Source organism: Triplophysa dalaica, chromosome 23 (genome assembly GCF_015846415.1).
Source record: "Triplophysa dalaica isolate WHDGS20190420 chromosome 23, ASM1584641v1, whole genome shotgun sequence".
Taxonomy (NCBI): Eukaryota; Metazoa; Chordata; class Actinopteri; order Cypriniformes; family Nemacheilidae; genus Triplophysa; species Triplophysa dalaica.
In genome coordinates, this window is record NC_079564.1 from 7,358,756 (window position 1) to 7,385,714 (window position 26,959).

At 38.5% G+C, this 26,959-nt stretch overlaps 1 protein-coding gene across 1 annotated transcript in view; it reads left to right on the forward strand.

Moving 5' to 3' along the window:
* Positions 1-26,959, forward strand: part of LOC130413555 (contactin-associated protein-like 2) — a 252,047-nt gene that overhangs the window by 189,460 nt on the left and 35,628 nt on the right. Inside the window, exons 14-16 of the mRNA XM_056738847.1 lie at positions 7,411-7,567; positions 9,030-9,157; positions 23,572-23,742. Coding sequence (XP_056594825.1) covers positions 7,411-7,567; positions 9,030-9,157; positions 23,572-23,742 — 456 coding nt within the window. The remainder of the gene's footprint in view (positions 1-7,410; positions 7,568-9,029; positions 9,158-23,571; positions 23,743-26,959) is intronic.

Genomic DNA, 26,959 nt, shown 5'->3' on the forward strand with positions numbered 1-26,959 from the left:
AAACAGAAATGGCGTAAGATTGCTGTGTGGATCAATAGAGATATTGTTAAGGGGGTTTCGTCTGACAGAACAGCATCTCACTTCTACGATAAAAGTGAGTTGGGAGACGAATACCTCAGGGTAGCCTGGCAACAAACGGCTGAGCAGACTGCTGAATTTTTGGCAGAACATGCTTTGCAATATTAAGCACTTTGGCAAAGGTCTCGCGAACAATAGCAAATCACATGGTAATTGGTTTTCATAATGACTTTCTGAATTGATGGTTATCTTCTCTTTTGTGTTGTTCTTTGGGCTTTAGCACCATTTTGAAGATATCTGAAGTGTACACATAATTGTAAAGTATTAGACGCAAGCCAGAATTGAACCTTTCGCACCTTGACTCAATGTGCCAGGAGTACTTGCAAGTGACCACTTAAAGAGAAAATTCTGTTGTCATTTCAAAGCGGTATGACTTTCTTTCTTCTGCAGAACACAAAGATATTTTGAAGAATGTTGGTAACCAAACAGCTGTTTCACCCATTCACTTCTATTGCATGGACACAAAACCAATGCAAGTCAGTGGGTGCTGCAGCTGTTCGGTTCTGTGGAAGAAAGAAAATCAGGCAGGTTTGAAATGTCTAGGGTGAGTATATTATTACAGAATTTTCATTTTGGGCGAACTTTCACTTTATGTTAACCATCAGGCCAGAGCGCTGCTACCTTTATACATCATTTTTTGTTTATGTGTGTAGTGGAGTAGGCGGGCGAGACCGTGGTTCGAGACCGGTGAGTAATTATTAATGAGCGTATCACGTAGGAGATCGGGAGCATAAGAGAACAAGCGACCGGACCGTCGATGAGAGAGGACCGGGCCCGAACATGTTTTATGGTTGTATGTATGTTGTTATTTATATTTAGACTTTGTTTAAATGTCTGCCGGTTCCCACCTCCTTCCTTCCTGGCCTTGAGCTTTTCTACAATGTGCCATGTCAGGTTCTGCACGGTTTGCTGCGATGCTATTTTGCGGGCATTAAGTCATCAAAGATCTGTATGAAAACAAGCAATCGTTTCGCTCTGTGCTTTACTAATTCCACCATATTTCATTCCAAAGCATCAATCAGCGTGCTACTCCATACCTGCCGTAACAGATAACCTCGATAAGTCCCATTTATCAAGCCGTTCTCTATTTAGAGAAAGAATGAGTGTCGATCAATACAAGTCTCCCACTGGGGAACATTCCACACAGTGTGTTCCACTGTCAGTGAATCATTATGCAGCAGTAATTCCCCCAACTCGTGGAAAGAGCCGTCCATGTCCTCCGGAGAGAATCTTCCCTTCTATACTGATGATGAGATGAATTTTCGATCAGTGCCAGGATTTATTGTGGGGGTTTCAGAACCTTCCATTTTTCCTCCAGTAGGAAAGCACCGCTCCCCCAATTTAGGCCCATCTGATGAGCTTCTCTTTCTGGCTGTCGTGTCAGACTTTCCCCTCGAGGGGTGCCGGGGAAATTCAGACAAGCGTTTCACGACGGACAGCGGAGTGAACGGTCGGAGAGTCGTTCTGGCTGTGAGGAGTTGGCCGTGATCCCCCTGACAGGCAGATGAAGCTGTCATTCACGGTCTTGATGCGTAAAGCCAACATCCTTTCATTTACATGTGGAGACAGGGCTTTCCTTCTCACAGAGAGGCAGAGAGAGATGTTATAGGTTTTTTACATCATTCAGATAAAATGGGCCGAGTTGTGGGGGACCTAAGAAGAGACAGGACTGATAAAGATGGAGGAATGTGTCATTTAAAGTGACAGAATCTGAAAATGTAAAAGGGGCAGCGTAATGTGGGTCTCAGGCAAGGATAGGATGGAAAAGAGTTTTGTGTCTAGACCATCGATTTTTCCGGATTGAAATGTTCTGTGGGAAGGAGGGTTAAATATGGAAACAAAAGGAAAGGGAAAAAGAAAGATATGTTGAGTCAGAAATAGAATTTGATGTTTAATTTATAAAATAATTCTCCAGGTGCGTTGTGCTCCTCGGGGAGCAATGTTCATGCAAACATAGCGCAAGTCTTGTGATCGAGACCAGTTCTTTGAACGCTTTCCCTAAACATCCGCTGTTTAGGTTTACGTCTTATTTATATTGCTTCATTGTGTCTTTACTCATAAAATAAAACCAAAATAAAAAACAAATTAACCTCCAGATTGTCATTATGGAGGTGGTGATATCAGCTATTTACCCTGTGTTATATCCAGGTGAATTTCTAATATAGACTATAAACAAACATATAATGAGCATTTCTTCAATTAGTTCATGTTGCTGTCTTTATTAATCATTTGACGATAATGAAAAGAAATCAGGATTATGATATATTTTAACATTTAGGTACTTAAAATATTAATAGTAACTAAATGAGCCGCTGCCATTACAATGAATGGGGAGGAATGCAACACTCAACATGGCCACTCTAGCGAAGGAAGTCCCGCCTTCCAGTAAAACGAGCCAATCGTTAATCAATATTGACTGACAAATCTCTGGGGCGGGGCTCTCGTGAGGCGCTTGTCAGCCTGTGCGGATGCGCAGTAGATGAAGCAACCTCGAAAAAGGTGATTTTAGCGCAATTTAAGCTTAGCAAAACTAAGTTATGGTAGAGTTCATGTTAGCTTTAATTATTTATTTATAAGAAAATATGTTGTCTAGTTGTGATTTTTTTAAATGTATGCCTTCCCAATTCAAGTAAACAGCACTTTGAAATAACTGCATATAGGCATAACAAAAACATGGCCGCTAAATGGCACGACTTCCGTAAACAGACTTTGGTAGTACTTAATGGTACATTTGGATCTATTGACGTTACATATAAAGCGTTATGTTTTATTATCTTAGAATGATCTATTTCTATCTACACACACCAGGAATGGAAATCACCATTCCTGGTGTTCATGGAATTCACCATGTTGTTTCTACAATAGCCTTAAACACACAAACGTAAATTCGTAAATACGTCATCTCCTTTGAGAAGCAAAACAGTGGTGACATCTTAATGCTGTGTCAGCTGCCATAGTGCTTTGAATGCGAGGGGTGGACTGATGGACACAGTGTGGACACAATTTAAAATTGTAATGGGTTCTAATGCGTTCTATTGTCTTTTGTTCTGCCGTGTCAGGTGTAGACACAGTGTTATAATTGCATACACTTGACCTATAAAGCTACAATCAATCTATTACTCTTTTTGGATAAAAAAGTAATTGAGCAAAAATTGTGTTGAAAACTGTCAAATTTTCCAAGAAAATGTCATTTTTTGTGTGTACTTTTTTTAACAGTCATATTTAGACCCTAAGAAGATTGTTTTGTTATTATGGAAATGAGTGAACACATCTCAGGGCATTGAAGTGGCAGCTTGAAAATCAAATGTGTTATTCATTTGCACATAATGACTTATTAGATGTTATTTTAACCAGTCCGAATTTTAGAACTTGAATTCAAAAACATATTTTCCCATTTTTCTTAAACTATATGTTAAAGAATTTTTCCAACAACAGAAAATTGTCATTCCCTTCACACGTGGCTACTGTCACACAAAAATCACACATCCAAAAATCCTTTAGCAGCTGATCAAGTTCATGAACAGATTATCAGTTAGATTTTTCAGAATATATTTACATTTACATTTAGTCATTTGGCAGACGCTTTTATCCAAAGCGACTTACAATGCACTTATTACAGGGACAATCCCCTTGGAGCAGCATGGAGTAAAGTGTCTTGCTCAAGGACACACTGGTGGTGGCTGCTGGGATCTAACCAGCAACCTTTGATTTACCAGTTCAGTGGTTTAACCCACTAGACCACCATCTCCATATATGACCAACATTCATATATGATGAATGTTGTAACATAGACATTGTTCAAAGAAGAATAAACATTTCACAGTCACAAATACTCATACACTCATATGTTTACACCAGCTTAACAAACTCTCGGTTTCGGTTACAAAGGGCCGATCAACTTAGACTTTCAGAGCTCAGCAGGAGTTCCAGAAGAGCTCCATCTTCCTGCTAAATTAGACTGGCTCAGCGGCTGTGTTTCCAGCCAGGACTGAGTGGAGTTATTGATTGAGTCTGGTGTGAACTGGGGTGGGGGAAAACAGGAAGTAGCGCATGCAGATTGGTGGAACAAACTCTACTGGCTCTGGAGTTTAATGAGGCATGGGCTTCCCACTGCAAATCACCACGGACCCCCGCGGTGTCCCTCTTCCATCTTCAGCAGAAGTCCAGACGAAACATGCTATGAGCGTGTGTCCAGGGGGGCGTGTTTAATTGTTATGCACCTGCATTTATTGTGTTTCTGGGTCCGCGTCTTCTCAAAGTAACAACCCTACGGAGTGTGTCAGAGCTCACTCACCATCTGTTATAATGTCTGTCCATCACCAGATTTCCTTTTTTTTTCTCGGGTGCTTGTTAATTTTTTCTTGTCATTCATGCCTATTCTGTCTGACTGCCTCTCCTAGCTTGGCTTCTCATCAGTCACTCAGGGGGAGACTGGCTGTCTTCCAGCCTGTCTGCCTGTTTCCTGCCCGCAGCCACTGTGTGCCGGGTCCCTCCTGTGTCGATCAGCGCTGTCGGGCTCGGCCTGATATGTGCTGGTCTTCATTCCAACCTCCATTGTGAAATAGTGGCAGTCTTCGTTACTATTTAAGTACGGTGGAGATGAAAGTCCTTGAGAAGATTCACTTTCTACTGTATTTTATTGCTTCATAATTTTGGGATTGTCCTTCCGTGAAAACTGTAGAGACGGAGGCAGATCAAGCGCATTACCTCATATTGAATCACAGCAAAGCACAGTTTGGATCAGGAATGATGAAGATGTAGTCAAACGTACATCTTTACATGAAGCATTATGACGAAGCACACTTTACATCATTTCATTTGAAGCAACCGGAGCTTGTTTTCTATTATGTAGACTCTTGCAGATGTGATGCAAGCACCCTGGAGTTTGTCATCTGCTTAAATGAAGTGTTTTAATGCTGAATGATTGCGAAGTTCCAGTGAGAGTATTTGTTAAAGTTCATAGACATCAACTATTAATATTGCACAAACTTAATTGAGAAAATATTAATATACAGTATTGCCAAGGCTTGACATTAATAATTTTGCACGTCCACACTCGTAGTACGCAAAGGGTCGACCTTTCTTCCCAATTGCGCCTGCGTCCTCCAGTGGTCCATTTGTCACCCGCATACTTCATCGAGGTTGCCTCATTTCAGTTAAAAAATATTTTAAAATGATTTCCCATAAGCATTGTAGTTTTATTCTTACATTGAAATGTAACATTGCCTTTCTAAAATAAAACACTCGATGATGTATGTGGGCAACAGATGCGACCTCCAGAGGACACAGCCTTCGAATTGAAATGCAGCTACAGTATTGTCTTCATCTTCTCAAACTCAGAAGACTTTTTGAGGACAAGCCAATTCACCGCCACACTATCTTGTTGCGAAGCTGTCTTCGCCCGTTTAGTGGAAATGCTGGCGTTGTAAGCAAAAATTTTTTTTTCTTCATTTCACTTTTTCACGAGGACTTGTGTCGGTTGTGCGCATTCCGATGACCAAACAGTGGATGCATGGAGGGCTTGTAGGAGTTGGAGCTTTGTAGTGTCGCATTGCCCGTTGTTTATTATTTCGCATGACTTTTATGAAAACTATAATTAAAATATAATATTCAACCCGCCAAAATGGCTAGTGGGAGTGGCTGTTTTACCGGCCACAGCCGAAATCTACCTGCATTTTGCGGGTTTGCAAGTGTTAATGTCAAGTATTTTATTGTGTGAGTGTCAAATTAGCACAACAGCCACATGTGCACTGTCAAAAATATGTAATATAACATGTAGTTTGTGGCGTTACATGCAATTTAACAGATTTCTGCAACTAGATTTTTTTTATTAATATTATAATTTTTTAGTTGAATGAATCTACTTGTCAACATTACAGCAATAGTTCACCTAAAAATGAAATTCTCATAAAATGTACTTACCATAATACTTGTTGTTTATACAACTTTCCTTAAGTCTTTTGTATTGAAATGACTTTCCTTTAATTTACACCAATGAACAATGCTGCTCTGCAACTGTAGAAAAAGAATTGTACAAACAAAGTTCAATTGCATAATACATGCATATGTTTGTAAACACATATACATTGTAGCTAAATTGTGGTTTGTGTACTTTATGTACACCTCTAGCACACTTCCCAGTTTTTCACAGGGTCCTTCCTGAATGCAGATGTGCACATTTGTCCGCACACAAGTGCTTCTGAATGGCAGTCCAGCAGGCTTGAGAGTTCCAGGTTCATTCCAAAATAACAAATTGTAATCCTATTGAGTATGTTTTTACAGTGTAACCTACAGATATGAGTACTGAGTCCTGCTGTGTGCGAAGTACTCTTCAAATCTCAAGTACTGTAATTACTTTTGTCTGCATTTTATAAGCATCTGTCAAACAGCTGTTCAGATATTAACTCATGATAGATGAGAATCGAAGTCAGATAGGTCCTCAATGTGCACAAACTCTGTTTTTCTTGGCAGGCGTTTGACAACAAAATAGATCCGTCATGATCCATTTTAAATTTCTTTGACTACTTTGACTATGTTTTTCTATTTTCATCATTTTGATTGATGGTGAAAATAAAATAATTGTTATTAAAATGAGTCAATTTCATTCTCTCTTTTATAATCTTCATTTTACTTAGTTTGAAATGTCACGAGGGCGTGGAAATAATGACAGAATTTTCATTTTGAAGGTGAACTATTGCTTAAACAAATTTTAACTTCATTTTATTAGTTAGAATAAAAATTCAAGTGACCTGTTAAAATTGATTTAACAAAATAATTTATTGAAGTTTTTGACTTTAAGTTTTCAATAGTTTACTTTAAACAACATTTACATACAAAAGAAACCTTTTAAGGAACATTTCACCCAAATTTTTTACTTTTGATATCATTTAGTCTTCCTCATGTCATGGCAAACCTATATGACTTTCTTTCTGTGAATCACAAAAATAAAAAAATTAAGGAATTTTTTGTCTTTTCAAATGGTCTGTTGAGTTTGTTTCATCACAAAAAGTTGTGGAAAAAAAGAATATCTCACTGACGTTAAACATAGATATTCGCAGGACTTCTGTTTGCAGACTGATTTTAGGAAAGCTATCCATGAATGACAGGGGTTCCATAAATCACACTTAAGTTGTTTGGGTGTGTGAGTTTGTATCCGAAGACCCTTCAAAAGAACTGAACTTGCTGGCGCAGTTTATCTGACACTTGTCCAAATTATATAATAGTCACAGGATATAGTACACCTTTCAAACAGTCTCTCTCTGAAATATGTCTTTATATTCTGTTGACACTGTGTGCTGCTGTGCTCTAACCATCTCTCTTCAATGTCTGCAGATGGAACGCCCTACACCTGGTGGGTTGGCCGGGGGAACGAGAAACACTTTTACTGGGGCGGCTCTGCACCCGGCATTCAGAAATGTTTGTGCGGCATCGAGCGCAACTGCACCGACTCCAAATATTACTGCAACTGCGACGCCGACCAGAAGCAGTGGTAAGTCGCCACATAATCTGTGAGGATGCGGTTGCCATGGTAATTTTTCAGCTAATTATGGGTTTTTGAAAGAGATGCTATTTGCGAGTTTCTGACCTTCTTAACCCGCCAATCAAACTCATGAGAGACAATCATGTCGTGTTCCTATCTGTATCGTTGTACAGCGGCGTCTGCGGCATGACACGGTCTGCTCGACCTCACCGCTTGAGCAAATGGCAAACAGATTGTGCTGATAGACAAGCGTGTATAGAGACAGACCCTGATATTTTTCTTTCCATAAAAGCTGTGTCTGCTTTGTCTGGTGGTTTCGTTACGGAGAAACGCTTTGGAAGATGATGCAGATGGGGGGAACAAGGTCATTCTTCACATGGTTTCATCATAACATTGCGTTTGACGGGAGTGGGTGTGTTGCTTTGAGATGCAATGTTTGAGACACAGAACCTATTAATACAGTAATACACTGTTAAAAAAATCAGATTATTTATTTCTGTCATTGCACATCGAACACATCTCCCTGGTCCTGCTGTTGAACACAGCTTCGTGAGATGTAACAGCATGCAAAAAAAACTCAATGCGTGCCAAGTTTCAGCCGTTAGCGATCGCCGGTGCTTCATAGGAAGTGCCTTGAATGTGTTACCCAGGGATTACTCTGTCCTTGTGAATAAACAAGAATTAGAAAATTGTGTTTGCTTTCTCAGGATTTATCATTCTAAGAGGTTTGAGATCATCCACTTATTCTCTTTTCCTGCGGTAAACATACAGAACAGTATTGTCGGTCAGCTCTGAACTGAAGAGCTGGATTTGCCCCTCCAGTCACTGGTTTAGTTTAGCACACAGTATGTGCCCGTGCACAGATGGACAGTGTGTTAATGTGATACTCTCGCCACTTGTCATAAACCCCAAGCAAACCTACCCACCATGCATAATGGATACAAATTAGAACACTGGATTTCAAAGCGGCAGGTTTCAGTCCCAAACACATTGTTGATGTTGTTTTTCTCCCCACAGGTCTGCGAAACATAATTGTTTTTTAAATGACTTTTGCAGTCGTATTGGCACTGTAATAGATGATGGTATTAAAATAATGCACATATTGCCCTGTTGCTGTACCTGTGGGTTTTTATTGTGTGTATGTGCATGTGCGTGTTTACTAATGTTTATTCATTTGCGAAAAATGTGGAATGAGTGTTTCATTAAACAAAATGAATCGCTGTCATTAAAGAGCTAACCATAAATGTCATAGAGCTCCTTTTAAGAAAAAAAAAGAATTATAAAATGCTTAAATGAGTTTAGAAGATCTTAAGATTTTGCATTAATTAAATAATTCAATCAAATAAAGGTTAAAAACGTGGTGTTTTAGTTAAAAGAAATGATTGGAACTTTTACTGGACATATGTGTACATGTGATCTTTATATGTTGTTGTGATGGCTTGTATTGATCAAGAATTATGTTGTTTTGTAGGCAGGAAGATTCTGGGGTTTTAGTGTATAAAGACCACTTACCGGTAAGCCAAGTGGCCATCGGAGACACAAATCGACCCGGATCAGAGGCCAAGCTGACGGTGGGACCTCTTCGTTGCCATGGAGACCGTAAGTCTGTTATCTTTAAAAGAATCTTTAGCTTAGGCATAGAAAATGTACTCATTTACTCAACCTCAAGTTGTTTCATACCTGTATCATTTTCTATTGTTATGCTGAACACAAAGAAAGATATTTGGAAGAACATTTGTAGCCAAACAGTTCTGGGTCACTATTGACAACCATAGTAGGAAAATAATCTGCAATGGTAGTCAATGGTGCCCCAGAACTGTTTGGTATCCAATATTCTTCCAAATGTCTTCTTTTGTTTTCATCAGAACAAAGGAATGTAATCAGGTTTGAAACAACTTGAGGTTGAGTAAATGATGGCATCGTTTTCTTTTTTTGATCTTAACCTAAACTTTACAATAGGTGACTAAACTTGTCTAAAATTAAACTACAAGATTGCTCCTTTTTACGCTCTGCATATGCACACAGCACCACGAATAACTGAAACACAGAGCAGTGGTCCCAAATCAAAGCTTTTCAACCAACTTTATAAACCACAAAGGTTCCTGTCACTCATTTTTAATCAGTCTCAACAGCCAGCATGCCATTGTGATAAAATCTGTGGTCTGTTTTACATTTCTTTCTGAGCCACTGTGAGGTGAGCTGAAGGCACAAATGATACAATGAATTATTAGCGGTGTCCTTATTCTGTGAGCCGCAGGCGCAATTACAAACACCCAACTTTCACTAGACCGAGTCAAAGAACCCAAGGGTAAAGTATGCAGTCATCCCCCACCATCATCACTGTGTGAAATGATGCATTTTTATGCCTCATTATTCTTGTTAATTGCATCTGGCTTATTACTAAGATCAGGTGCATTTGATTACACTCACCTGTTTGACATGAATGTCAGCTGCTATATTTTTTCATTCATATTGTCCCTGCACACTTGTGGCTGGAACTGATATTTTGTCCTATTAGTCCGTTATCTTCCACACCGGCATAACCACGGGTGTGCCAGCCAGGATGTCCAGGTGCCACCCCAAATTCAGCCTCTTTCTTCTTAAAAAGAAGATATTTTGAGAAATGTCTTAATTGTTTTGTGTCCATACAGTGGAGTCAATGGAGGCTAATGTTGTTTGCTTACCAACATTCTTCAAAATATCTTCTTTTGTGTTCTGCAGATGAAAGAGTCATATAGGTTCGTAATGAGGGTGAATGAATGATGTGGGTGAGCCATCCCTTTAGACTCAAATGTGACCCTGGACAACAAAACCAGTCTTATGGGTCAATTTTTCGAATATCTGAATATTTAAGCCTTCTACTGATGTATGAGTTGTTAAGGATAGGATAATATATGGCGGAGATACATACGTTGAGAACTCTGGAATCTGAGGGTGCTAAAAAATCTAAACATTGAGAAAATCGCCTTTAAAGTTGTCCATCAGAGATGATGTAGCAGGCCATCTACTCACAAAAATAACATTTTTCAATTTATAAAGTTCCTGTGCTACTTAAGACTGGTTTTGTGATCCAGGGTCACAAATCGTTATTGTTAAAAACACAAGTCTGTGTTCGATGGCTTAGGAAATTAATCAGCTTTTATGCTGGTAGAGGTGAACTGGACTATTTGTTCAAGGCACGTACACCTAAATGACACCATGGGAACAAAGCTGGTAATAATTCAACAAAAAAAAATCATTTTAGATAGAAGTGTTAAAAGTGTCCACGTAGGCTATCTACATTTCAATTGCACAGTTGTCTCTGCCAATCAGAAGCCACAAGCTGCATGGAGCCACTTATAAAAGACTGAACTTCCTGTTCTAGAAATATAATCAATGCTCATCGGGGGTCCAACAAATCATGGCTAGTGGCCACCACACAGGACTGAAATTGCTATTATTTATTCATTTCCTCATTTATTCATGGAGCTGTGGAAGGAGGGGTGCTGTCGCGCATTAATGCAGCACGCTAGCCTCGCTATGGTAATGCAGCATATAAATGTTGCTCTTAGCTGCCTGTATGTGCACGGGAAGAAAGTTATGTGCCTCTGGATACGACACATCCCGCCTGGAAGGCACCCATGGGTTTACAGCAAGTACCGAACGTAATGGTGGTATTGCTGCTGCTGGGTTTCTATTGAAATCTGCAAATGTTTTCCAATATGGGTCCAGCAGTTCCCTAAAGACTTTTTGCACTCATTATTTATTTACTGGAAACTCTCAAAATGAGGTAATTGAATGCATAATAATGGACTGAATGACAGTGTGGATATCAGGGCACTGATAATAATGAAGGAAACCAATGCAACCGTGAAGCTTTAGAATTTATAGTGACAGGTTGCAATTTAAACTGCTATTGAGAATTATTTTGAATAAAGTATATAACTATATCTACACATAATATCTGCAGTAAGCATAAAGTGACGTGTGTGATTAATAAGTTGGACAAGTTAAAAAAGCATTACAATATACTTTTTATTTGGCGTGTTTATAAATGTCTTCAAGGTTTTCCGCCCTTAAATGTGTCCCCTCAAAACTCTCATTTATTTAAAAAATCATTAGTCTTAATTGGCGTGCCAAAGGGACAAACACCATCATCTTTAGTCAGGAAGCATAATTAATAATAATTTGATACAGAAAGAAAAAATAAGATAACAAACAGAATGGTGATTTAATGATGCAAGTCGTCTGGCTATGATGTACCGAGGCATCAGACTGGCAGTTGCAGACCACTGGCTGGTTTGCAAATTAATCGAGATAGATAACCTGTCAGTAACAGAGGAATATGATACTCCTGTCTTGTATTATTAACCAAGCACCGGGTAGAAATTATAAATTAGCGTGCCGCACACAATGCCGTGGCTACTCTGTAAATGTGAAAAATATTGCATACGTATCATTACGATGCATTAGGCTTTTTACATCTGAATAGTTTTCCTTTTTGATTGATAAGACTTATCCCCTGCATACAATTATGGGGCTCACGTATAACCAGCCCGCAATTGGTCTTTATCGAGACATTTCATGGCTAGCTGAGCTATGTCGCTGATAGGTGGTTCCATCTTCATTGCAAAAATGTTGTATTAGCCGCTATTAAAACTTAAATTCGGGGTCAGGCTGGAGTCCGATCGATTGGTCATGCTCCAACTAAGGCAAAATTGAATGAAATTTTGCATGGCTACACGGTTTCAGATTTAGTTGAGCACAGTGCAATTGAGGTCATAGTAGCAGCATCGGGTGTTTAGAGTTTTAATGATTAACTCGTTAAATTTAAGCACCACACATTTATGTGCTAGATTGAATTCATCATTGCTGCATATGCTAAATTCCCACACATGTGCTGCGTTTTTGTCTTGGTTTAGTCTGGAGAAAAAGTAAAATAGTTTGAATTATAATTTCCCCTAAATTCCTTACTTCTTGTTCCCAAAATACTTTAAAATAGGGTGAAATTACTTGCTTGCTTATTATTCGCCAAGTGCTGGTGGAGGCTGCAGATGTGGGCAGAAGGATAAAAAGATCATTCAGGAATAGTTGCAAGTGCACGGATTGCGGCTAGATAGGTCAGTAAATTATCACTGGGGATGAGGATGTTCAGTGTTGCTTAGTTACGAAGTCATTGGACCGTTGAGATGTTCTCTGTGCTGTTTTTCATGCATTCATGATTGGCAGACCTGAAGTCCAGCCACTAATTCTGGCTCTTATGGGTGTCACATGCCCAAATTCTCAGAAAGTACCTGACTCTAACTTTGGTAGATCCATTAAAGTCAGAAAGAAGCATTTAACTTGCTTTTCAATCTCCTCTTTGAATATGTCACTTTTTCAGTGCCTGTGAAATCTATAAATATCATCCAGAGCCTCAGGCCTATTAGACACTTAAAGTGAATTATTGTAAAAGGTCTCTGTGTCTGTAGCTGAAAGGGCGTTCTGCTGTTTATGATGTCATTATCAGGAAACACATTTGAATGCTTATTAGTAGGTGAGCCTGGTCTATTATCAGTCTACATCAGTCCAACCTAAAGAAAAATTGCTGTAACTTAAAACATATTTAAACTTAAACTTATTAAGTTTAAATATGTTAATTTGTTTTTATTTGTTAATCATAATGTGACCATTAAGCTGTTTTTGTTTAAATATTATATGGTCTATATATTAGTGGTTATGACTTTTTTCATACTTGGCACCAGAATATCCTGGTTTGAAGAAAAATTCACAATATACAATCTGTAATATTTGCCTATATAATGGCAACTACCTTTTTTAATATAAGTTGCGGTTTAATTTAATTTAATTAAACTTTTTCTTTGCTTAATAATCTCAATGCATAGAGCAGGGGTCTTCAACTACTTTTATTTGAGGGCCGGATTCCAAAAGGAAAAAATAGGATGCGGCCCAGTTTTTTTACCATATCCTCTTTTCTTCTGTTATTTTGTATTTCTGTTATTTATTGCATTGTGTTCCTTTTATGCAGTTTTCGCTGCTGTTACTTTAAGATCATATATTAAACATACATACAGACAATTTGTGCCTTTTTATGATATTTGATTAAAAGGGATATTGTCTTGATGCATTAGTTTACCCAAAAATATAATTGCTGTTAATTTACTCACCCCGAGTCCATACAATATGTGGGTGGCATTGTTTTTTCAAGAAGATATTTATGAATATATTTGGTTGGAGTAATAAAAGGCAAATTAAGTCAAAATTGCTAATTCATAACAAAAGTTATCCCTGACCCTTGTGACGTTAAACTGGCGTCTTATTAGTGAATCAGTTTATCTCTGCAAAAAACGTAATGTTTTTGTTGCATCTTTGGGTGAATGCCAATCACATTCATATTCCCCATGCACTTGGAAAGGCAGATCCTTTGTAGTGCGAGTTCTGGAGGGAGATGAACACTTGTTTTTCGTAAATTTAGCCTTTTAAATCATACATAGAAGATGAAAGCTGTAATACAAACGTGGTGGACCCTTCCTATGGTTCCTTTCAAGGCCACAAGACGTGTGCCGAAACCGACTGCCTTTGGCTGTGGATTGCGATTATAATGTTAAAATAAAAAAATTTGGACAGACCAATCAAATCACTTTATAATACGTCAGTATCGTTATGTTACGGGAAAGGTATCGTTAAGATTTTATCGAAATTGATATTGCTTATCAATACTGGTACTTATCAATACTGTAATCGATATAGTGCAAAAACACATGATGTGAAAAGATGTTAAACATTTAGAACTGCAATTTACAAAGGCTTCTGAGCAAACAGAAAATGAAACATAACAAAACGTGTGTGTGTTCCTTAGCATACCACTTACAGCACTTAGCATGTGCATATGAGCACACCATAATGTAATTCAACATATTTACTTAACATAACTTTAGTTATTTGGCTGGTTTTAGGTCTACATAAATTAAAGTACTATTTTCTGTGCAAGTAATTTTTTTTTAATTATATGTACTATTTTTTATAATTTTTCTAAAATATTTACTTCAACCTACTAAAGTAAGTAAATATACTCTGTGGCCGAATTATTTAAAACAATTTTATATACTTTTAATTTGACGAGTTGCCCCAAATGGATATTTGACGGAAGCTTCCTCGTTGTGAAACGCTGAAGCTAAACGGTCCACACAGCGCTGCACAACCATGCCACTCTTTCACTCATAAACACGCAAAACAATCAGAGTACAAAAACATCGCGGAAATCAAATTGCCCTAGATATCACACATACGTTGAGCAAACTTCGGCCATTCGGACATCATTCAGGGCTTGAAAATGACATGCAGCAGCCTTAAATTCGCCATTAAACACCCAACACATAGCGATAAATCAACGCAAGTATCGATAACAGTATCGTTTGTCATGAAGCTTATCGATACTCGTGTATCGACCCTATTATGTACCATTCCTAAAAAGTACCGGTCCTCGTACCCATCCCTAGATATGAGCCACGGGAATTAGCAGCGTTTCGGACTCCAAAGATAGCCCTGGCATAGAGTCTAAACAGCAGGGGTTCTTCTCCCCCTTAATGATGAAGCAAACAATCTGGACTTCTATGTAAACCAACAGTGTTTGTTTCTCAAGCACTGACAAAGTCTGGTAGCCAAGCGTCAACATACATATCCCTTCCAGTTTTTTGCGGTTGTGTGCCAACAATTTTTATCCATATTAATGAGCTCATGGGGTAATTAGACAACTGGTTTCTGTACGCCTGCCCTCGACCCAGACAGAGGTTAACTATCATAGTTAATGAGACGTGAGTTAAAATCTGACATCGTATGCTCGATTCATCAACATGCCATGAGTAAACACTTTTTAATGACCTCCATTCCAGTGGTCTTTCGTAAAGGTGCCATCTGGTGGACTCGCGTCGCGACAAATCTCGTAAATTGATAGAAGAGTGTTTAGCAAAATTTGAGGCTTACTGGGATTGAGCAGTCAAGTCATTCCTCATCGGGACAAGCATTTATGTGTATTTAGTAAGTAATGCGTGTTTTAACAAAGCTTGAGATGTAAGTCAGGACTCATAAGTAGCTCAGTTAACCATGGCTGATTCAAAATTTACATTAAACAGGGCTATCTGTTAGGCAAGATTATACGTGTGTCTTAAAGGTACAATGTGGAAGATCAAGGAGTATGTTTTTACAGAAGTGCAATAATGTACATAACTATGTCTACAGAGTTGTATAAAGACCTCTCAACAAAGAAGCGTTATGTGTACTACCTTAAGGCCTTATACACATCTGGACCATAATTGCTCGCGTTTATCGCCTCGTGATTAAACAAAGGGCGCCAATATGTGTGCGCTGAACGAGCGTAAAAGCATCATTTTTTTATTTCTCGGCTTGATTGTTATTTGTTGTTTGACACGCATCAAACATATTGCCGCTTTAAAAACGTCCGGCCAATAAGATTTTTGCTTTTGCTCATGTGCCTGGAGCTGCTGAGAATGCAAGATGAATTCTTCTTCTGTGTGACAAGCGAGTGTCAGAAGCATAAAGTTGCACAGCGCCACCTTGCTTTTGCTTTTGTTGAATAAAAGAAACAGTAACATTGCATTTTTGTTCCACTAAAGAGGAATTTCAAGAGTAAATTATAAAAGGTTATTTATTTCTGGGTGAACTCTTCAATGTCTCTTCAAATCACACCGGTAGAGTTTCTTCAAACCCAAATTAAATTAGCCTTGAATGCTAAAGCACCTCAGCGAAGATAGAGAAAGAGAAGAATTTATTTTCACCAAAAGAGAAATTAGAGAAGAGGCTGCTGTTTGTTTTGACAAGAATAACCATGAAAAGCACGAGGGTCGCATCGCATGTATTCAAAATATTAAGCATCACAGAATCCATTTGAGAACCCTTCTATACAAAACACACATGGCACCATTCAGACCTCCGAAACACAGTTTTTGTGTATCTCACTTCAGGGTCAGCCCTCAGGGTAAACAAGACGAAGGCAAGACTTTTTACCTCACTGAGGAGAGCTTGCTTTGATGTGAAAGGCTGAAGGTTTCACTGCGTTTACAATGTAATAGCTGCTGCTGAGAGACCATAGCTGTTGCCCTGCTTTCTTGTGATGATATAACACACATCATATGTCCCATGAGGCTTTGTGTGAATTATGAGAACGATAGATGTTGTATTATGAGCTGTCACCAAATGCAAATAAACTTGCTCTTCCCAAATCTTGAAAGGTTGGTGATATTGTGTTATAAGGTTACGAAACAGTGTTCCAGTCATTCTGGGCAAATAAAATTATTTTGGACGGCTGTTGTTAGTGTCAAACGCATGGCACTTAAGACTGGTTTGAGACATTCTGTAAATTCTGCGGACTTTTGACTTGTGAACAAACTAGAAAAAGCAGCCTTTTGTAAAGGGTCCCCATACAGTTATATCATAAAGATTGACAGCCAGTAAACAGCACAGAGTCAATAACAGGTCTGAGGACTGATCTGTCAATCAGATGTCATAGCACTAACACCATGTAATCCAGAATAACTGACTCTAATGCCTCCTGACCGCCAGGATATGACCAGAGCTCGTAACATGTGTGAAATGCTTTCATTTGTTCTACCTGGAAATCCGGACTGTGTTCCTTTGTGAAAATCTTTCAGTGTGCAGGGTGCTGCAACATTGCATTGGTTGTTTAGTTGTGTTTCTCAGTCTCAGGGTTTTCAACTAGGTTGCCTTGGACCCTAGGGGTCCCTGTGAAAGGTTTAGCCAGGGGGTCTAGGAGTTGTCAATGTGAAACATTCTGTGGAAAAAAAGATATTTTGAGAAATGTCGCAGTAGTTTGGAGTCCATACAGTGGAAGTCAATTGCGTACAGCATTGATTCCCAAACTGTTTCATTCTAGGACCTACCCAGACAGGTACAGTATAATCTATCTTGAGACCCACCAAAATATTTTGAATAAATGAAATTAAAGCTGCAATACTAAACTATCTCATGGTAAAATATCAAAGCTATTGATACCACCTCATGCCACTGTGCGACCCATAAGTGGATCCCGACCCACAGTTTGAAAACCCCTGGTGTACAGTGTTGTTTGGCTACTGACATTCTTCAAAATATCTTCTTGTGTGCTACAGAAGAAAGAAAGTCTTACAGAGTTTGCATGACATATGAGTCAGTAGATTCTGCTTTATCTGTATTTCACTCTGTGCAGTGTTTACAAGTGTGACTCATACAGTTGATGTATTCCTAGTCCGAGAGAGGGACACTGAGAGAGGGGGGAGAGAGAGAGACCACTTTAAAGAAGAAGCAAGTGCTCAGTAAATGTCAAATAAAATGCATTTGTGAAGTAGACTTGTGTAGTAGCCTTTGGCTTGGTCTCGGTGGAACTGACTGTATAATAGAGGCTTGGGGGAGCCTCTTGTGATCATCCAGCCAGCACATGAGTGGTCTAATGTGCACCCACTCACCACCGCAGCATCAACACGATTGCAATTATGAAAAAGGGCCAAATAATCAGACACTGGTGTGTGTTTTGCTTTACCCCATACCGAGCGTTTGGCTTTACTGCCACTACAGCTAACTCAAGAATCTGCAAATGGAAACATTGAATCAAGTAGATGTTCTTCACAGCTGAAATTCATGTGTTGTTGGCATGGATAGCATTTATAGTGTGTTGAATAAACATTTACATTAACACTTGTACATATTCACACGTACATATTCATTTTGCTACAAAATATTGAGGCAACATTTGTTGGGTTTTATCAACAGAGATTTAAAATGTCCTCATTCTTTAGATACATTTACAAATCCTGTTGCTGTAAATCCAAACGGGTATATAAAAGCTATGTTTTTATACCATTAACAGTGTTCTGTAATTCTACAGTACCTACATGTAGACCTATTAGTATATTGCTCCCATTAAATGTAATTCACTCAGTAATTCCAGCAACTGGTTTTATTTATTTTTGAATTGAATATGTAAAACAATACAATTTCTGCAACTAATCCTCTTGATATATTTTGTCGCCGTAGCCTGTGATCATGAGTGACTCTTCATAAACACTTCATCTGACTTCACTGTGGCTTCGGCTAGGCCGTACACATTTGGACGTCCTCATCTGGCACCTGTTAACATACTTCAGACCCAGCACACTCCTGGGGTCTGAGTAAAGTAAACAGCATCTGTGCTACTGATAAATGAGATTTCACTCACATGTTTACTTTTATCACCTCACCTCAACAGCATTGTGTTCATCAGGGACCACTTGCTTCCTTTTTTAGTGCGAAAAGCCCAGAAGCGTAAAGAAACTTTGGTGTAAAAACAAATATTTCTCGACTTAATATTTTCAGAGGGAGATACGTTTCCACATATTTGTTTTCTCCAAACAGACTGACCACATAATCCAAGACACTCAAAGGCACAGTTCACCTAAAATGAAAACTGACATTATGCTTGCCCGTAGTGTTTCAAATACGTATTCATTTTGGTTCATGTTTATTTATGAGGCATTTTCCCCAATGCACTTAGAAATAAAGAAGCTTTACAGACCAGAAAATATTCTGTGCAATATTTTAAAAAGCATGTTATTACGAAGCAGTTTCACTCAAAGCTTCTTAAAAAGCTCTAATATAAATATATCTGTGCGCCCAGTGAGCAAACTAAAGTACAGAACAAAAAACTATGTGAACTCGGTAAAAGAATGTTGGGCGAAACCGTGTGTGTTTTTAAATTTCTATGTAGTGTGAATACAGTAAGATCTTGGGTAAGATAGTTTCTTATTAATTATTATTAATAGAACAATGTAAAACACAAACTGTAGAATAGGATTCATGCATTCAAAATATTTTGAACAAATATATATTAAATAGATAAATGTAGACCTTCGGTGAGCATGCTCAATGCATCCATGAAAGAAATTAAAAAAGATGTACTACATTATCTTTTAATTTGTCGTTTTACGTTTTACATTTTACATTTTGTAAACACTCACAGTTAGTACTGTTTGTGAAAAATGATAGGGTTAAAAATAATATTTGTGTTATGAGTCTACCGGCATCGTCTGTGAGTTTGGCTCTGGTCCTGGAGTCTCCACTCTTGTATCCACGTGTGCCAACACACTTCATTCACATCATATCAGTCCCTCTAAAAACACACTTACAAATTTTTGTTATTTGGTTTAAACATTATACCTGAAGTTAAACCATTTGCTTAAAAAATGAGCATGTTTTTCATATTTCTCACCTCCTTTGTGCAAACCCAGCATCCCTTTAGTGTTGAAAGTAGTTTTTGACATGAATGTAAAGACGAGGGTCGATTATTTTTCTTTTTGGACGCTAAACTTTCCTAAAATCTCTAATTTTGGGGTGTATGCATTACCTTTGAGGTATTACAGGACCACAGGATCTTAACAGCCAAACAGGTCTGCTTGTTTTGTCCTGGCCTGTGTTAGCGAACCGCCCGAGAAGAGTTCAAACATTAATTTGTTTTTGTCAAATCTGAAGAACACTGCAGTTTTTATTGAATCAAAAACAGCTCATCTGACATTGTTCCAAAATCCTAAACAGAAGAAACGTGTGTGAAATTGAGATGCTTTGTGATGATCAGTGCAATGTTCCATTTCTACCAAAAAATGTTGTCCGTTGTTATAAATCAGAGAACGGCAGGGTCACCATTACAACATGAACTCAGATGCTGAAGCTTGTTTTGAATAGGAGCCATATTTACCCAGCATCCATCAGTCGTGTTTCTCACTTTTATTCCAAAAACATGAGGTATTGGGTGTTAATAGACAGACTAAAGAACAGTGCTTCATTCAGCAGGCTTGAATAAAATCTGAATGCGAGCGTGTTCCTGTGCTGCTGTGATAACCCCGGACCTCCCTCATGGCCGTGTGGTCCATTCCTGTTCTCCTACCAACATCCCAGTGCTGCTGGAGGGACATCTATTCACAATACAAGCATTCATTTCTGGGCTTAAAAGTGAAGAGATGTTTGTTGACGAACGTCAGCTTTGTATTTGTATAGAAAGCACTTGGCTTATAAAGTGAATTTCTAGATGGGTGTTTGATGAATCTCTTTAAAGACCTCCTTGATAAATATTCTAGTCTCCAACGGTGATATAGGTACAGATACACATACACTTATTACATATATTGCAGAGGACTTCAGAGGAATGAAAAGCTACATTTATCTCATTCTCACTCAATCTCTTTCTCTCTTGTCTCCATGTCCTCGGATGACACCAACCCTTTAATATCATTCCCTCCTGTTGTCACAATGTTCCTCTCCATCACATTCCATTTTTCTCCCCTGTGAGCTCTTTTATTCTTTCTCTTCTGCTCTCTTCCTCTCAGCACACTTCTGTTTTATGCATGACATTACAACAGAGTGAGGTAACATTATTTAGGCCCCTGATTTAAAGCATGAGAGCCGTGGTAAAAGTCTCGAAATAAATCTGATCTCTCTGCCACAGGAGTCATTAATAACGGGCATCTGTCGACAAGCCTGCAGCTTTGCAAACTGTCTATCACTCTCTGTTTGGGTTTTAGCATTTAGCCAGTGCCTCAACACAAGCAGTATTTCATTTCTGTCAGGCGTGCTTTCATTTATTTATTACAACAGTGGTGCGATTTGAAAGAAAGTGTCTCTTAAAAGGAACACGCTAGAAGGAGGTGAAGCAAATGTTGGTTTAATTGTATGAGGAGATATTTCGACTCGGTGCTAAACACAAGAGGGCCACATGTTATGTTTTTACTGTCTCCCACACATACACCTACACACTAATACAACTGGTACAGAAAAGAACTGCAGTACAAACAGCGGTAGGATTAGTATTACAGCAATCTGTGCAATAATAACAAATGCAGGTTTGTTGACTACAATTATGCTTTACGGAACAATGAGAAAATATACTGAAGTTACTGTAAACTGCTGTTAGTGAAGTACATTTTCTCATTATGAAGTACAAGATCATTGTACCACATACAGTAGATTGAGTTTATGTACAGTTTGAAGTCATTTTGCTAACATATTGAAACGATGAGCAAAGAAAGTCAACGTTTCATCTATTTAAAGGTGCAGTGTGTATTTTTGACAGAAATGCAATATAATGTACATAGTCTTCAGAGGTAGATAAAGACCTTCCATAATTAAGTGTTATGTTTTTATTACCTTAGAATGGTTTATTTCTATATACTTACACCGTGGGTCCCCTACATGGAATTGGCCATGTTGTCTCTACAGTAGCCGTAAACGGACAAACTGCTCTGCAGAGCGTGCTTCGTAATATGTTATCTGCATACAGTTGTCAACATTTTCATAATTTAGACAAATTTAGTACAAATGTGATCATTGTATCACAATGTCTTCATATTATTTCCGATCAATAAGTTGCATAAAACTTTAAAAAACGTTTTTTGTAAGGGCAGCCAGATGATGCCCAAAAAAGCCCACTAGAAAGAAGCTTTACATTTACATGGATTCCATTGGCAGACGCTTTTATCCAAAGCAAAGGATAGTATATAAACATTGTGTCAACACGCTAAAGAAGCTTTAGACATATTCTGAGCTGAACGCTTTTGATTTTGAGTGATCTCTTGCTTTCTCCCTGAGCCTGCCTCTTACCAACAATACCGCCTTAACCTGAAACAGGCACCACTCATCATGTCCAGACACATGACACTTCATTTTGGTCCACTAGACTAAGTGTGGATTCGATGCACCTCTATTACAAGGTGGGTGGGGGTCAAATCGTCAGGGCTATTGGAAAAGAGAGATGTTGGCAAGCTGGCTTTGAAATTACTTTTGGGCAGAGGACCTCCATATTGCCCTTTTGCCACAGATACACACTTCATTGCAGTAATGATGGAAACTGGCCAGCATTGAATGATGCTTTACCACTCAGACATTCAAGAACAGTTGACTTTTGGGATTGAATTGCTGTTTTTTTCTCGTTTGGTGCTGTTGTCCTAAAGTGTAATTTTTTCTTTCTAAAGAGCGGTCAGTGTTAAGAATACAGAATGAGATGGGCAATGCACTGTGTCAGATATAGCTTTGCTTTTTTGAATTTCATGTTTTAACATGTTGTAATTACAACCCCTTTGTGAGAAATAACAATGCGCTGCAAAAACTGAGGTGTTTGCAGTTGAGGAAATGCATGCCCTTAATATTACATATCTAATATAACAGATATTAGGGCTGTTCAATGATAAATCGCACCCAGAATAAATGTTTGTGTTTATTTAATATATGTCTGTGCACTGTGCATATCTTCTTTGTATTTATAAACACATACACGTACTTGCATGTATAGATTTATAATTAAATACAATTTAAATTTTATAAAATTGTTTTTATATTTATGTTTCTCTTTGTATATGTGTTCATAAATACAAAATTAATTTGCACAGTGCACACACATATAATATTATAAACACAAACTTTTATTCTTGATGCGGCCCTAACATTTTTTTTTACAGTAAGAGAAGGTTACATATATTGAGTTCAATTTGTTAGCACAAAATATTTGTATGAAAAGATTCTATGAAATTTCATTTACGGTCATGTATTGTATTAAAGCACTGACAGACCATCTTAACAGTATACTCTCGGGGCGGGCCGCAAGTGCACTGGCAGTATATATCAGCGCACTCACCACAGTAATATTGGCGCCGACAACTGTTGGATTTATTATAAAAAATGTTATATGCCCCACTGAAAATATCTTAAATTATTTTAAAAGACATTATTAACCTAATATATTTGTTTGGTTCTTGTAAGCCAATTAATTATTTTATAGAAATTGCATACCTTTTAATTTTCTAAATCAGCAAAAAATCGACCTGCTGCCTCAAAACAAAAACAATCTCTCATAAAATAGAAATCATTTTAAAATAGCCTTACTTTTACCTACCCAGTTTTACAGACCACCAGTGGCCCACAAAGCAGAGCAGTTTAAAGTCCTTGAGTCTTGAGTTTCTATTACAGAATTGTTGAAATCTTTGCCTGCTTATTGTTTTCAGGAAGCTACTGGAATGCAGCGTCCTTCAACACACCGTCTTCGTATCTGCACTTCTCCACTTTTCAAGGAGAAACAAGTGCTGACATCTCCTTTTACTTCAAGACATCTGCTCCCTTCGGCGTCTTCCTGGAGAACCTCGGGAACACGGATTTCATTCGTCTGGAGTTGAAATGTAAGGGCTTGGCTTCTTTCTCCCTCTTTCTCCAGGTCCCTCTCTCAGTATATCAGTCATCCTTTCATTTTCTTGAGCCCCCCATGTCTTTTTCACCGACTGTTCTTATGAATCCCACAGTTATGCACTTACTGCAGAGAAATGATAAGTTGTAAGAGAGTAAATGCAGTGATGGCACTTCAGCGGAATCGCATCTGAAATGCACTCATTGCCTATGTCCTCTGTCCTTATCTTTTTTGCTAGTGGACTGGTGCGTCTGGCTATTGTGATTAGGTCTGTATTTGTAGCCCTGATTACAATACATTTGCCTCAAATTTGCTACAGATTGTTCTCCGTTGAATATAAATCGAGGCTCATAGAAAAGAAAAATGTGGAGGCTTAAAACGCGCTCCGTAATTACTCATAAATTTCAATTTACTGAAATCAGACGGTTTCTTCCAAGATGGCTAGATTATAGATGTGGCAGTGTAACCAGGCGCTTAAATGGGTGGATAAGTTATTCTTACAGACCTAGAATGAATAAAAGAGAAATTTCTTTCTGCCAGATTGCGTTTGCACCCCCCGAGCCGAGCTGCGTGTTTCCTTCACACTGTTTACCGCAGAATAGGCAATCCGGAACGCAATAATATACCCTCACGGATAAATCCTGCGTTTCATGCAGCGTTTCAGGTTTCCTGAAGTGGCTCATTGTTGTCGAACGATTTTTCGCTCTCTTTAATGTTTTACTCGAATGTCTGTGTAAATCCCTGAATGCCGTTGTTATGTGTTTTGTCTCTCATTTCTGAATCAGCCAATTCCGCCATTTTTCATTTACCGAAAACCAAAACATCTGAAACAAAGCATGTAGTCAGCCGTGTTGGGCAAGTTACTCTTAAAAAGTATTTCATTACTAGTTACTGAGTACATATTCAAGGGTAAAATTTGATTGCTGGACAAATGACTCTCTCCAAAAAGTATTTATTTACTTTCTATATCCTATATCTTCTTTACGATGTTAAACGTGTTGTCTTCTCATTCTTAACATGGTCAACTTGTCAACTTGTTATTAGCAGGGGGTTCCCAAACATCTCAATCCTTGACCCACCGACAGGTAATTTGTGTCAAACACCAAATTTTTTACATCTGGAAAAAATTGTTTAGGTAGTTTTTATTCTTATCCTTACATGTAGTTGAGCACAACCTGCTTTAAAGGATCTGTTGATGAAAACATGATATAGTTTAAAAACAAATGGAAGCAGATCTGATATGTGATGTGAAAATTTTGAATAGTGAGTTCAGCGGATTCAAACCTGCTTCACGGCAGTGTCAATATTATTTTTCAATCATCTTTCGCACTTACGTTACACCACTAAAGCCGTTGATAAAACAGCACAGTTTTTATACTGTTTTCTGGAGGAGGAGTCACCTACATTTTCCGCGCTTTTGAAGCCCATATCCCAAAGAGTTTTTACAGAATCTATTAGTTAAAGTATTTTTTCTGTTGCCACCGTCCACACTACTTTTTCAAAAAAAATTACGCCGTTCTGCTGAATTTTTTTAAGTGAACTTTAAGTTTAAATTTGCCCTTCTTAAACTCCATCAAACACATTATCTGGGCAGCAGAAAGCCAAATATCTTACCCCCTCACATGCACCCCCACACCCAATCCTGAGCCAGGAGTGTGTCCTTTAGCCGGCTATATCTTCCCGGGCAGCCGTGTATCTCTCAAGGGCTCTGAAGAAGCCACATGGAGGGCTAGAAATCAGCTTACTTGCTCCATTTGTAGAGACGGCACCTCCTGCAGACACCCTGTCCTCAATTCAGGGGCACAAAACACTCAGGTTAGGACGTCACATTCCCTGCTCTTGTATTTACAAATACGTTCCCGAATCCTCTCAAAACTCATTATTTTTACACCCTGCTGCTTTACAGTTCCTTTGGTCTGAGAGAAGCAAATCTCATTCTCCTCCCTTTCTAAATAAAAATAGTAAAAAATTTAGGTTAGACCGAGCAGAGAGAACAGCGACTCGCTTAGTGATTTCTCAGAGGCGGGTGACAGCAAGGCATCAATCACTAGATGCGGGTATGCTGGAAAGGACGGCCAACTGGGCATTATGCATACAGCACGTGTAAAAGTCTACAGACCCATCTGTGAAGAAGACGGCACTCTCGGCTTTGAGTGTTTGTGCTGCTAGCGGGGCATGGATGCATACAAAGTGGCCCTGAATGAGGCTGGCATGATGATAATATGGGGAAACAGGAAGCTATTAGTGCTTGTTGCTGCTCACTTTGCCCCAGCAGTTGCACTGTCCTCCGGAGAGCAGAAGGTTATTTGGCACCCGTGAAGGAAGGGCTTCAACATGACAGATGTGCTCACTTTTTATATTCAGCTTCTTACTGAAGGATTCTGCTCAGCTATAGTTTCTGCTTATACGTGAGATCGGCACTTCCAAATGTAAGAAAGAAAATCTTGGTAAGGTTTCGATTATTTCTCCTAGACATATTAGAAAGCAATTTCTTAGAAGTTTTATGCTTCTCACACTTCACTTCTGAGGAAAAATTACAAGGAACCTCAAATCTCTCCTATAGATATTGTCATCAAAAAAATGTGAACTCTACCTTTTTATCTCCTTTTGGGAGACATTTTAAAGGCATCATGTATTCAACCTCATGTTGTTCAAAACCTTTTTCTTCCGTGGAACACAAAAAATATAATTTGGGAAATGTGGTTTTGTGTCCATACAGTGGAAGCCAATTTAAGCAAATGCTGTGTGGTGACCTGTGTTCATACAGGTTTGGAATGACATGATAGTGTGTAAATGATGAAAGAAGTTTCATTTTTAGATAAACTGTCCCTAAGAAATAATACAATCCACATTACTCCATTCATGTCATGAAATGTCTGTGAAAGAGCAAATCTGAGCAATAACAGTCAAGATGAGAAAACGTAATAAGTCTGTTTTGGTCCATTTGGAGATTTTATTTAAAGAGCCCACACTCTTATTTTTGTCATTCACCACTTCGCCTTGTACAGTGGCATCAGAGTAAAACATAGACACCGGTGCAGTACAGACAGGAAAAAAACTAGTTTGAAAGTACATGTGTGCTATTTGTATCAATGTCTGAGTTTTAGCCTCAGTGACTAAGCGTGTTGACAGCACCACCAGGTCATCATGTGCAGGACCCAGAGTAAACACTCCAGAGCTTTTCTCTAAAGCTGGATATTCACATGCTGCCC